General features: G+C 33.3%; 1 protein-coding gene across 2 annotated transcripts in view; it reads left to right on the top strand.

Moving 5' to 3' along the window:
- Dcr-1 (Endoribonuclease Dcr-1) overlaps positions 1-13,712 on the top strand; it is a 169,519-nt gene that overhangs the window by 74,121 nt on the left and 81,686 nt on the right. For both annotated transcript variants that reach the window (XM_085820689.1, XM_085820688.1), the window contains exon 6: positions 5,953-6,104. In XM_085820689.1, coding sequence (XP_085676815.1) covers positions 5,953-6,104 — 152 coding nt within the window. The remainder of the gene's footprint in view (positions 1-5,952; positions 6,105-13,712) is intronic.

Genomic DNA, 13,712 nt, shown 5'->3' with positions numbered 1-13,712 from the left:
TCAGTGCACTGATAATTTGCACAGTAAAAAGTATGTGTTGAATATGAAAATTTCGAAATTGTTTCACTGTAACCATAACTGTGACAAAGTTGTGTTGTTTTAAATCTTCACAATTTTGATTGGTTGAGTGCTAGGGGCTCATTTATCAGGGAAATTTGTTTATGACTAACTATATATATCAGAAATAGTATTGGTTAACTGACTGTTTATGACATCATTAGCTAGACAAGCTTCTGGTCAGTAGTAAGCTATTTATTAAAAAATCTGTAAGACTTTATGCATTTTTTATGGTCTGTATTTATTGTGAAAAAAAAAATTGAATTTTTTTTTTTTTTTTTTTTTTTTTTTTTTTTTTTTTTCCCCTCTATTATGAGGTTAGTGCTTGACCTAGGAGCTGCTAATTTTGTACATACTTTGCTCACTTATAGGGAACTTTAAAAGCAATTTTTAAGAAATTATAGTACACCTCTAAAAAATAAATAAGAAAATGAAACCTGGAGGTTTAAATATTACTTGAAATCGTTTATTTGCTGAAGGCACCAATATTCAAATACATGAGTCATGATAAATTTTAAAAGAAAGTAAAAAAACTAACAAAATGTTCTGTACATCAAGAGTAGAAGCCTTGATTATCTGTGATAGTTATGTGTTAGTCACTTAGTATATTGCATGTTTACCTCCGATCATGTCAAACCCTATTCATCTTAATGGATAGTCACTGAATATTTTAGTCTCCATGAGGGGTGCACCACTGCTTCAGAGCAGTACACAGGAAAACCCGTTGAGACCTCTCCTCTTATTTCTACATGATTTAAAATCAGGATTTTGGATCTTTGTTTTGCGTTGTCTTGCCACAGATAGTTTATGCTTTTTTTTTTTTTTTTTTTTTTTTTTTTTTTTTTTTTTTTGCGAAGTTTACCATAGCAAATCCACTGCTTTTAAAATCTCATAATTGTGCAGAATTTAGCAAAATTGCTGAGTTCATGATTGTGTATTTACTCCACTTGTTAAATGCAGGAGTTTAATTAAATTGACTTTTTTAACCTCTTTAAAGTCCATAACGCGTCTAGCGCATTCAAGTGAAACTTCTGCAGGGTGGCCGTAATGTGCTTCAAGCATTCTTCTACATTTAAAAACTTTTAACCGTTTAAAATGCTTTCTAAATTTTTACTTGTTTGAGTGTTTATTTTTGTTTGTTTTAATACTTCCTAGAGGGCAGCACTAATCAGGCATTCTATTTTTAATTGAATTTCCCCTGGGTTTTATGAATATTCACGCCATTATACATAAGATACAAGACAGTGAAAGATGGCTTCAACATCTACTCAACAGAAAAAGAGAAAAAATGAGGTTGTGAATTGGATAGACAAGAAGGATATATGTTTGATGAGTACAGTCCATAATAACTCAATGATTGATGTTGAAACATGGAAAAGAACTGTAAAAAAACCAATAATTGTAAAAGATTACATCAACAAAATGGAAGGAGTGGACCTCCTGGACTAGATGTTATCAAATTATCCTGTTGCTAGAAATAAGCAGAGATATTATTACTTTTCCATTATGCTTTATTTCCTTATAATTTTACTTAATATTCATTTACATTCATCCACTACGAAAGTTATGTATGTACAGAGAAAACAACATTACACGCTGCGAAGAACAGAGGGCTGCTGGGAAGAAATTTTCGCAGACAGGAGAGGGCAGCGAAAGGGTTAATGACTTGATCTTTTTTTAGTGCATATTAAACTAGCGTTTCAATGCATAGTGACATGTTTTTGCCAAAGTAAAATTCACAAGTATGAATTTACCCAAAATGAAAGGGAACATTTGACCTTATGTTTGTAATGTTTATAATATTTCATGGAATGAAAACTATTGGAAAGTGATTTGTGTTTCAGTGAAGCTATAGTGCTTACAGCAATGATTCTTGGCAAGACAGGATTTACTGTTCATTCAATATTGATACAACGTGCATTTTTAGTAATTTGTTAATCACAAGTAATAATGCTTTTCCTCTATTTAATAAGCAATTAAAGAAATTCAGAATTTTCTACTTCTCTCTCGTAAGTAATGTATTTTTCATGTTTTAACATCAGAAGTGCTATTAGTCTCAAACCTCGCTTTTTTTATCTGTATCATTTTTCAAATGTGTTGCTACTCAGCAAAACATAAGGTATTTGTCTTTCACATTCAATAAAAGGGCTCAGCGATGTAAAGGAAATGTCTTGCCACTCTCTGATATAAAATATTTTTATCTTCCATGCACCAGCTTGTTGCTATTTGGCAGAGTGTAAGGTATTTAATTTTTTGTAAACTTAATCTTATTTGTTAACAAATTAAGAGATTTAAAAGTAATAAACACGGTTCTTTATTTTATTAATTACTAACTGGATCCATGCAATTATACTAGCTGGATTTATTAAAAGCATTATATATATTTTCTTTTTTATAGTAACAAATTCAAGTGGGTAGCTGTGCCAGTGACAAGGTGTTGGAAAAGTGAAATGGGCAACAAAAGTGATTTGACTCTAAAGTGAGGTTCAAGATTAATAGCCTTTTCAGGGCTAAAAAATGTATTGCAGCACTAACACTGTACCATGAATTCTAAGAATATGCTGTTTTTAAAAATTTTGTAAATTTGCTTTTGAGTTTTATGTGGCTAAGTGCAAAGAAGGTGATGTTTAATACAAAAAATAAAAAAAGCAGAAAGTTGTGTTAGCAAGAGTGAATCTAAGAGCAGATTGGAAAACTGTGATTTTAGCGAGATCATAAAAAAAAAAAAAAAAAAACCTTAACAAATCTTCTGGTATTATGTTAAAATCTGAACCCTTTTCAGATTTTAAGTGTTAAACTATACAGCCAAAGAAATTCTTTTTAATATGCAGTTCTTTGTATAATTTTGTGTGTTAAACTATACAGCCAAAGAAATTCTTTTTAATATGCAGTTCTTTGTATAATTTTGTGCCATTCAGATTAATTAGGTTTAACATCCATGACACAAAAGATGCAGTTTCATTTTTCATGCAGTTAAATGTTCTATTGTTTTCATTTTATTTTATGATTATAACTAATTAGTTGAAAATTATTCAAAGAAAATGAGGAAAACTTAAAGGCTTTTAAAAACAATATTTTTTTTATTTTTTTGTGATAAATAGCCATTTAAACATTCTTATTTAAGAGGTGCAGATTATTGTTAAACATTCTGAATTGAAGTGAATTTATGTGGATTAAAAAGAGTTGTATAATTTAATTAAATTTGCTCTCTAATAAAGTGTCCCTACTCCAAATAGAAATGTACCAAAAACGAAATTCAGAAAAAATATAGTTACGGGTGCCGCTTGGTGATTTTTGGTGGTATATGGACACCGAGTTTGTGCAGCTCTTTGACTTGTTATTTTGTCTTTGTTTAGCGGCGATTTTTGGCGCAAAATCAAGGGAGGCATAGCACACTCCCTTGACTTTGTCCATGTACACATCAATCTATATTCACTTAAAAGACCAAAGGAGCAGCAAACAAAAAATATATAATCTCAATAAACTACATTTTAAATCAAACAATGGAATAATATAAAAAACGCTTAGCACTACACAAAGGAAATATCTAGTTACCTTAATTTACAAATTTACTTGTCTTTAGTCAAACCAAATTCCTTAACAGCATCCAAAAACTTCCGGAAATTATCTGAACTGGAATCTGTATACTGGTGTCACCACATAAATTCACAAAATTATCCTCCATAGTGCCTCTATCCTCTGACATTCGACCATACACATTTCCTTTCTACAAACATGATACTTATAATAGTTACTAAATAAACCTTCATTTACATACCAGTCAATTAATGCTTTTTTCCCTTTTGTTCCAAATCGTACAGAAACTTCAAATTAATCTTACCACATTCAGTCTTTTTACTGTGTAAACCACAAAATAACAGCATACTTCTTATCCAAAGTCCTGCACACAAACAAGCTTTTCCAAATCTTTTCCCATCATTTAAATTCACTGCAATTATGCAACCAATTGCATCATAGTATAGTTTTCCATAGCATTCAACTACTCAGGTTACCATGAATGAAAAAAACTACTTAGCAATAGTCCAAGGGGCACACTTAAATCTACTCTAACCTAAAATTCTTAAGCATATCAATTTTAGTTTACCTTCAGTTTAAACATTTTGCTATGTTTTTTGATATTTTTCATTTTTTAATAATAATCATAGCAAGACAAATAAATAAATGAGTTTTAATTGAAAAGTGTTAAATTCATCTTTCAGCTTGAATGAATACAGAATGGGCTTATGAAATAATTATTAAGGTGCCTTTCTATTAAAATACTAACTGAGTTCTTAGATTCATAATTATATCAGCTTTATGAATTACTCTTGTACAGTGAAGCTGACACAAATGCTGCCCTTAATGTTTATTATTAAAATTAAAATGTTTGTCATGATAAGTCATGTAATGTTTGTCAAATGTCACCCTTTTCCTGAATATGAAACTTGAATAAAATATGAAGCAATGTTATAGTGAAAAATCAGTGTTTGATAAGCTACTAAATGGTTTATTAAAATAAATCTCCATTTTATGAGCATTTTAAAACATTTAAGAAATCAAAATTTATGAATTTTTGGAGTTTCATCATCAAAAAACTTTGAAGAGCTTTTTTTTTAATGAGTTTTTTGTGAGTTTTATGAGCTTTTTTTTTTATGAGAGAAACTTTTTTTTATGAGTTTGACATCCCTGTTCTAAAAGCTTATATCTGTACTTTCATATTTCAATACATTCATTTTCGTATGCCTTCATATTTCAATCATTTAAGCAGCAACAATAGAATACAGTACAAAATCCGGAATGATCTAAAATCCAAACCTCAAAACCACCAACAATGTTTTTCTCGTCTTTGCACATGAGTATTTGATTCCTCCCTCCGCATATAAGAAAACATCTGAAGAGTCCCGATTCTTTATTTTACTTCGACTCTAAATGAAATACTTTGTTATCGAAGAAACAATCATTTTAGTATAAATTTGTATGATCATTAATTTGTCTCCGTTGCTGCGTATCTGTTTGGCACACATTTCAAACCGAAACATTCCACATACATACACTGTTGATCTGATGCCAACCTGGCAAATCATTATTTATTATACTTTCCTTTCATCACTGCACGTTTATCAAAACATGAGAACTTAAGTAATGACTCATGTAGTGATGCCTAAACAATTTTTTTTATGTTAGTAATTGAACGCTAAAAATTTTGACAAGGAAAAATTTAATAAAAATTTCTTTCCATATGCTAAAAATAGATTTTGTTGATGATACTCATAGATCCAAAGATTACATTTAGGACTATTTGAATTAAGAATAACTGATTTGTTATTCACATAAACCCAGAAACAGTGCCAGGACTCGTGAGGCGACACATAGTCGCAGAATTTAGGACCCACAGAGACTGCATCAGGCAGTAAGATGTGTAGCGTTGGCACTCAATAAGGTATTTGTGGAAATTTATTTATTCAGAACTCTGATAAGCCTGTGTAAGAAATAGACATAAGTATAATAAATAACTAAACTAATACAATACAAGCTTAATTGTCTCTGTGTGATAGAAGCAAGATAAAATTTAACGGAACAACTTGTCGATTGTCGCCAAGTTCATGATGCATAGCCATATATGTATAGTGAAAGACAGCTAAATTTGATGATATTAATTATTTTACTAAATTTTATGTTATTAATTTTTCTCATAGTAAGTCTGAGTTTTTCTGTAATAGAATTTCTTTTCTTATTTGGTAAAAAAAAAAAAAAAAAAAAAAAAAAAAAAAAAAAAAGTGCTAAAAAGAATCTATATTACATATTTGCCAAAAATAATCTGTATTACATATCTGCTTGTAGAGTGTGCAGTTTTAAACATTCTAACTAATGAAATTTCTTTTTAACTTTTTATAGCTGCTTTTAATAAAGTGTCATAAATCAGATCATGGTATGGAAGATCCTGTACTGGAGAGTAATGTTGATGAGCTGATTGAGCCATACATGCCAGTTAAAGAAGATGGATGTGCAAAAGTTACACTTTCATCTGCAATAGCTTTAGTTAACAGGTATATTCATTTTCTATCATATGGTTCAAGAAATGTTATTGAAGTATAAATTGTAGTGTCATGTAAAATGTTATATATGATATATATATATATATATATAGTAATTGATACTGAATTAAATTTTACATATTTTCTGTTTGATACTCGATAATTCATTGAAGTTTTCTAATGGTTGAAAAGTTGTCCAAAATTTATAACTATTTCGTTACAAGGTTCAATAATTTTTCTGTAGTCAAATTTTGGTTAGAGTAGATTGAAGGGTACCCCTTGTACTATCACGAAGTTGATTTATCGCCAAGTTGTTGTTTCATTTATGGTAATTTGAGTACTTGAATGTTACGGAAACCCTATTATGTCATAATCAGTTGCATGATTCTGGTAAATTTTGAATTGCAGATGTTTTGTAAGGGCTTTTGCAGTGTGTTGGTTGGGAAGTACATTGCTTGTTTTTTGTTTAGACGGTAGAATGGCTGAATGTAGTAAGATTAATTTGAAGTTTCTGTACGATTTGGAATGAAAGAGGAAAAGAGCATTAATTGACTGGTGTGTAAATGAAGGTTAACTTAGTAGCCATTTTCCGGACAGTCCGGAACTACGGAGGATATTTTTTACTGTTATTTTTATGAATTTATACAGTGACGCCGATATGCGGATTCAAGTTCAGATAATTTAAAGAAATTTTTGGATGCTGTTAAGGAATTTTGTGCCACAGACTGAAGACGAAGAAATTTCTAAATAAGGTAAGTGGATATTTGCTTTATGTAGTGCTTAGATGCATAAGAGGTTTTGGTTTTTCCTTTTTTATGTTATTTTATTTTTTGGTTTAAAATGTAGTTTACTGAGATTATGTAATTAAGACACAATAACACGCCGAATAAATACTAATTCAGAAGTCAAACAACAAAAATCAGCGTTAATTTACAAAATTTTCACAGGACTAGTTTCGATGGTTTTACCGAACCATCATCTTCAGCTGCAAAACCACAAATGAACAAGATAGGAAATAATGTTTAGATAAGATAAGAAAGCCTGGACAAGAATAAGCAAGTGGCGCCATCTGTTGGCGAAACCAGAACTAAAACATAATTTCTCTATAAGCCGAAAGCAAATTTGGATTGGAATTAGGATCGTTAACTAGAACAGAAAGATTTTTATGAATGTGAAATGCCTCTAGAAAATCCAGTTCTCCAATGGAAGATGTTTTTTGAATAATTTTGGCAGCAGAAAATATGAAAGTGTGATTTTTGGACCAACAATGTTGATGAACAGGAGACTTCTGTGTTTCCTTTTTTCTAACATATGCCTCATGTTCTTTGACGCGAAATTTTAAGGCTTAGTTTGGCCAATGTAAATTAAACATTCATTCTAACCCGGATATTGTCATTTCAAAGGCCAACAAAGGTGGCCAGATAGTCGTCATGGATAAGAATACTTACATCGATGGTGTCACTAAACTCTTAAACGAAGGACCATATAATCCAATCCCTAAAGATCCTTCACCTTCGGACTTATCCAAAATAAAAACTGCGATCAAATCTTCGCAAATCATTTCAAGCAACTTAAAACATTCGCTTATCCCATCTGTTGCGAATTGTGCCAGATTATATGCTCTTCCCAAAATTCATAAAAGTGGTATTCCTTTCCGCCCTATTGTATCAAATTTAGGTACCGCCTCGTATCCATTAGCTAAATATTTAGTTTCTAGATTTTCCACTCTATTAGACAATAACATTTACACCATAAAAAATTCAATAGAATTTGTAAAAAAGGTTAAAAACATTTCTCCTCGTAATTTACTCATGGTTTCTTTTGATGTAAAATCATTATTCACCAATGTCCCAGTGGAGGGTGCATTAAGATTATAACGTTGCGCGCCTCCAACTTGCACGCAACCAAGAGGTGACTGTGAAAACTTGTATAAAAGATAGAGCCTTGTGAAGGGTTTAAGTCCTTTTTTTATTCAACGTAATAAATTACAATTGCGTTCTCTTGACGCTTACAGACTGTGCCAACTAGGCAGTCAAATAAAAATAATAACCTGAAAAGAAAGTAAAGACAAGATTCTAACTACGAGGCTCTCTAAAATAACTAACTCACCGTGTTTTACAATACCGCTGCTAATTCAGCAGACTTGAAGCTCACTGGAACGATTACCACTACTTCCCGCCAAGCACATAGGCCGCAATGCAGGGTTCTTCAATTCTCACTAGCTACCTCCGCGCTCGCTAAGTAAGAATATCACACCGAACTCGTTTCCTTCTATTTAAATCAGAATACTTCCGCTGATAATTTGAATGCTTGCGCGTTCTACTAAAATTTACATATTCTGGCATTGGCAGTTCCAGGGGAAAGTAAGGCTTGACAGGAAAGATAGTTTAAACTTAAAATAAATGTTAGTTAAAAATAAATATAAACCCTACATTTGCCGCTGCCAGAATTTGGAAAACTTGGAAGCAGGTCCTACAAATGACCTGTTGTAAGTTTATCTAATTCTGAACTAACTGGCGAGAACCTCGTTTACACAAAAAAAAAAAAAAATCTTATGTAACAATTATACTAAAATTCTGTTGCTCGTTACAAAGCTTTCTTCTTACAGCAACTTTTCCTGGACTTCATCAATCAATCTTGGTCTTTCCTTCCAGCGTCTGGAAGGAATAAGTATCAGTATCTTTCTACATACATTATAATTTACACTTTCTTGACACAATAAATTTTTGTTTTTAAACGATTCGTTTTTCTTAGTTATTGCTTACTTCACATTCATTCAATTTTTCAAGCATTAATTTAACTTTACCCTGGCTCTCCACCGTGTGTGGTGTCAAACGGGAATATTCGTGTTTTAGTCTTACAACACTTCCCCTAACCACCATGATTTGTTAGAATTCAACGACCAAATAGACACACCTTTCTCGACATTCTACAACTCAATGAGCTACTTTAATAGTCTTAAAAATTCAAATGTAGGTGGAGAACCCTACAAAACACATTCATTCTAACTTCCCCCTCATTCATCTTTAAACATGCAGGCTTTCGTTCTAAAGCATGATATTATCTACAATTTACTACTTAAATTTTGACTTCATTGCTTTTAAGCATTCACTTTTAGCATCTACAATTTTATGCTTCTAGACTAAATTCTACTTTTACATAACCTTCAAGGATTTACGTACATTTACAAAATTTTAATATGCTTTTTACAATTTACCATAAAATGAATAAGAGAAAATAAATTTTTACTTTACTCATTCTTCGCCAAGCTGGCGGCACTGAAAGTAAAATTCTTATTAATACAAGAATATGAAGTTATTTTTATCTTCGGCCAAATTTTGGCTTTAACATAACAGAATTAGTCTTTCGACCAACAGAAAATGCTTGTTTTTAGCTTTTACACTTAAAGAAAATAATACTTTTGCCTTAGCTAAATAAAGTAAAACAAAACTAAGTCTCAACCGAGACATATTGACTTTCGTCAAAACATAGAACTTCGTACTTATGCATAACATTTCGGAACAAAAGAGAAAAAAAATTATAGAAGGTTTTAACTTATCTTTGAGTTTTCGATGCTTGAAACTCCGTCATCCGTTTTTGGCAAAATTGATCCCAAGTTAGAGGTTTCATGGATGTCAATCTTCTCCTTATTGATCTCCGAGTGTCGTCCACGTTGCTTTTTCTTTTGCGTCCTCTACATGCTGGCCTCTTGACGGAGTAATCGTCTGGTTGTTGGCCTTTGCGTTTCTCCCTGGGACGGCTGGTCTTGACGTCCTCCGGTCTGGAGTCCTTCTTGAATTTCTTCTGTTCATCGTATTTTTGTGCCTCCTGTTGGCGTTTCAGTTTCCGGAACGGCGGCCTTGCTGGCACCTGACTCTGTGGCCGTGTGCGCGTTCTCCTTGATGTGTAATTTCTCCTGCTATCCTTTGTAGGTGGTGTTTTTCTCTTTACCACGGTTTCTTTACCCGGTTCATCTGTATTTTTGTTTTTCTTAAACGCCGGAGTTTGAAAATCATTTTTTCTTTTTGATACCGACGTCCGGGTTGTAGAAGTGCTAGGTCTCTCTTCAGTTCTCTGTTTCTTGGGTGGTGGAATAGTTGTTGTAGTCTCTGGCCCTTCTATTTCGTTTAGACTTAGAGTCCTGCAAGAAACTTTTAAGGATTTCAAAATCATTTGGATTATAGTATTTTTTCACCTGGTCAGGACTTGCTTTACAGATTTCCCCTCTGTCGTTCTTAAGATATAATACTACCCCTTTGATTTCCTGAATTACATAGGGGCCTTCAAACTTTGGAGCTAGCTTTGCCATAAAATTGTCTGGGGCACTTGATAAAGAAAATTTCCGCTTCAATACTTTATCCCCAACTTTAAAATCTGCTTCACGGCGTTTTCTATCATAATAAATTTTCTGTCTATTTCTTGCCGTATCCGAGGTTTTAAGCGCCTGATCAATGAGCTTTTGCACATCTTGTTGTTTAAACTCCTGCTCTCTTTGTTGCACAAAGAATAATTTATCCAAAGGCGTAATTAACTTTCTGCCTAAAAATAATTCTGCTGGAGTTTTTCCCGTAGTATCATGATGTGCCGTTCTTAAAGCATAAGCTAATTCATTTATGTAGCCATCCCAGCACTTGTGATGTGTGCTAACGTAACTGCGAATTATTTTTACAATGTTTTTATTAACTCTTTCTGCTATGTTAGCCTGTGGTCTATACGGAACCATTTTGATATGGCGTATGCCAAGTCCATTGCATATGTTTTCAAATATTTGACTAATGAATTGTTTTCCGTTATCGCTAATGACTTTTATCGGTGCACCGTATTTTAAAATGTATCTGTGTAAGAATGCATCTGCGACTGTTTTGGCTAACGCGCGTTTAAGTGGAACAATTTCTATCCATTTTGAAAAATGATCTACTATTACTAAAAGAAAACAATTTTTATTTAACTCGCTCTGGGGGAAGAGACCAAGGAGATCTATGCCTAAAATTTCATTCGGAAATGTAGCGCGAATGCTATTTAAGTACCCGGCTGGGCTGTAATTAATATCATTTATTAACTGACATTGATTGCAGGACCTGACATACACCGTTACTATTTTGTATAATTGCGAGAAATATACCGCCTCGCGTACCCTTTTTATAGTCTTTCTGACCCCGAGGTGGCCCGGTGTTTTTTCTTCGTGCAACTCCTTCAAAATGCTTAATCGAAGCAAGGCTGGGATAACTGGCTTATACTCAAGATTTTCGTTTGTTGTTTTCGTATAGAATAATAAATTATCTATTATTTCATAGTTTTTTGCTCTATTTCTTATCGCATCGATATCTGTATGCTCAAAGCTTTCGGGGTCTTTCAAACAAGCATAGATATTTCCAAATTCAGGATCAGCTTTCAGTTCAGTAATAACCGTATCTCTAGAATCTAAAATTTTTGAAGTCAACACAGCGCATTTAAGTTCATTTCCTTCATCATCCAGTTTTATACGAGAAAGTGCGTCAGCTACATTGTTTTCCTTACCCGGTTTATATTTTATTGTGATATTATATTCTTGGAGTTTTAAAGCCCATCTTATTAACCTGGGCGTTAGATTTTTTCCCGAGTAAAGTCTACCAACAGCCGCATGATCCGAAAAGCCTGTTACTGGTGATTTGCCGAAATAAACTCGAAATTTGTGTACAGCCATTAATACGGCTAATGTTTCTCTTTCTGTAGCTGTATAATTCCTTTGTGTCTGATTCAATGTTTTACTAAAAAATGCCAGCGGATGGTTATTTTGCATAAGAACCGCACCCACCGCATAGTCTGACGCATCTGCTGCAATTTCCAGGTTTTCGTCCCCCTCAGGGAATTTTAAAACAGGGGCATTAATAAGCGCTTCTTTTAATCTTTCAAAAGCTGTGTTAGCTTCCACTGTCCACATAAACTTAGCCCTTTTTCTTTTGATTACTAATAGTGGTTCAACAATATTAGCGAAATCTTTTATGAAAGATCGATAGTAAGAACATAACCCAAGGAAGGATGAAAGTTTCTTGGCGTTGTTGGGCGGTGGGAAATTCTTAATAGCTTTTATTTTTGAATCTTGCGTTTCTTTACCCTTTTGCGAAATTTTATAACCGAGATATTTAAGTTCTTTAGTTGCGAACTTGCATTTTGAGGCGTTAATTGTAAGACCGGCCTCTTTTAATAATTTAAAAACTTGTTCGAGGTCATTAATGTGTTGTTCCAACGTACTACTCGTTATAATTATATCATCTAGATAAATTAAAGTTGATTTTCCTAGGACAGGCTTTAGAACAATGTCCATAGCTCTCTGGAATGTTGATGGGGCCCCACACAACCCAAAGGGCATGCGTAAAAATGCATAAGTGCCCGATTTTGTTATAAACGCGGTTTTATGTATATCTTCAGGTCTCATAGCTATTTGATAGTAGCCAGACGTTAAGTCCAAAGTAGACATATATCTTGTTGATTTGATCTGTCTAATGATCTCGTCTATAACCGGCAAAGGGTAAACTGGAAATTTAGTAATACTATTTAGTTTTCTGTAATCAATAGCAAACCTCCAAGCCCTTTTATCCGAAGGAGGAAACTTGTTCTTTTTTTTACATAGTACGACTGGACTTGCGTACTCACTATTTATGGGCGTTATTATTTTATTCTTTAACATCTCCTGAATATGTTCTTCGATGATTAGGTCTTTTTGTTTATCATAACAATACGGTTTAGTCCTACAAGGTTTTTCGGCATTTAATTGAATCTTGTGAGTCACGATCTGGCAGTTTCCTGTTTTTTCTGAAAACAAATGAGAAAAATTACTCACCACTTGCTGTATTGCTTTACTTTCCTGGTCATTCAGATGGCTAAGGTCCAATTCAGGTGTCTCCACAGGTTCCACCACCCTCTGGTCCATCTCCAACACCACGGAACTATCTTGAAAATTTAATTTGGCCCTTGCGGCCCTTAAAAAGTCCATACCTAAAATAAGAGAGTGTTGTAGGTCTTTCACCACAAAAATTAATACTTTGAGATTTTCCTCTTTTACCTGTAAGTTTAATGATAATTTCCCGATGCAGTGACATGTTTTTCCTTGCGCCGCTATAATTTCCGTACTTCTGGTTTTAAATAGTCGTATCCTATAAAAATTCTTTTTGAAGAACTTTTCACTCATAAAGTTTCCTTCTGCTCCTGTATCGATGAGGGTTTCTACTGGTACATCGCCAACCAGGACCTGTATAATTGGTAGCTGTGAGTTTTTTATGATGACCGTGTTTAAATGTCTATTTGAGGGTTTTTTTTAAACTTCCGGGGTCTAGACCCTCCCTTTCACAGGCCCCTCTAGTAGTTTAAAGCTTTCCTTTCAATCTGTGTCTTCTGGGTACGCGGATGTTTATTTTCAAATTTTCTTTTTGGGCCTTGACCTTCGAGTTTCGATGCGTTAGCTTGATAGTTCTTTCCCCCATAAGAGCGATTTCCATTTCTGGTTTCCTCCTTTGAAGAATTCCTTTGGGTACTTTGAGAATATGTTTCCCCTCTCCCTTTTTCCGCTATTCTGCGATTTTGAAACTTCACCGCCAATTCGAAAAGTTCCTGCAATGTGCTTGGGTTTCTAATTTCAAAGTA

The sequence above is a fragment of the Stegodyphus dumicola genome, chromosome 7 (assembly GCF_044657685.1).
Source record: "Stegodyphus dumicola isolate Sdum_Otavi_A_Nest chromosome 7, ASM4465768v1".
NCBI lineage: Eukaryota > Metazoa > Arthropoda > Arachnida > Araneae > Eresidae > Stegodyphus > Stegodyphus dumicola.
The sequence above is the reverse complement of the archived record's forward strand: the minus strand, read 5'-3'. Positions and strand labels throughout refer to the sequence as shown.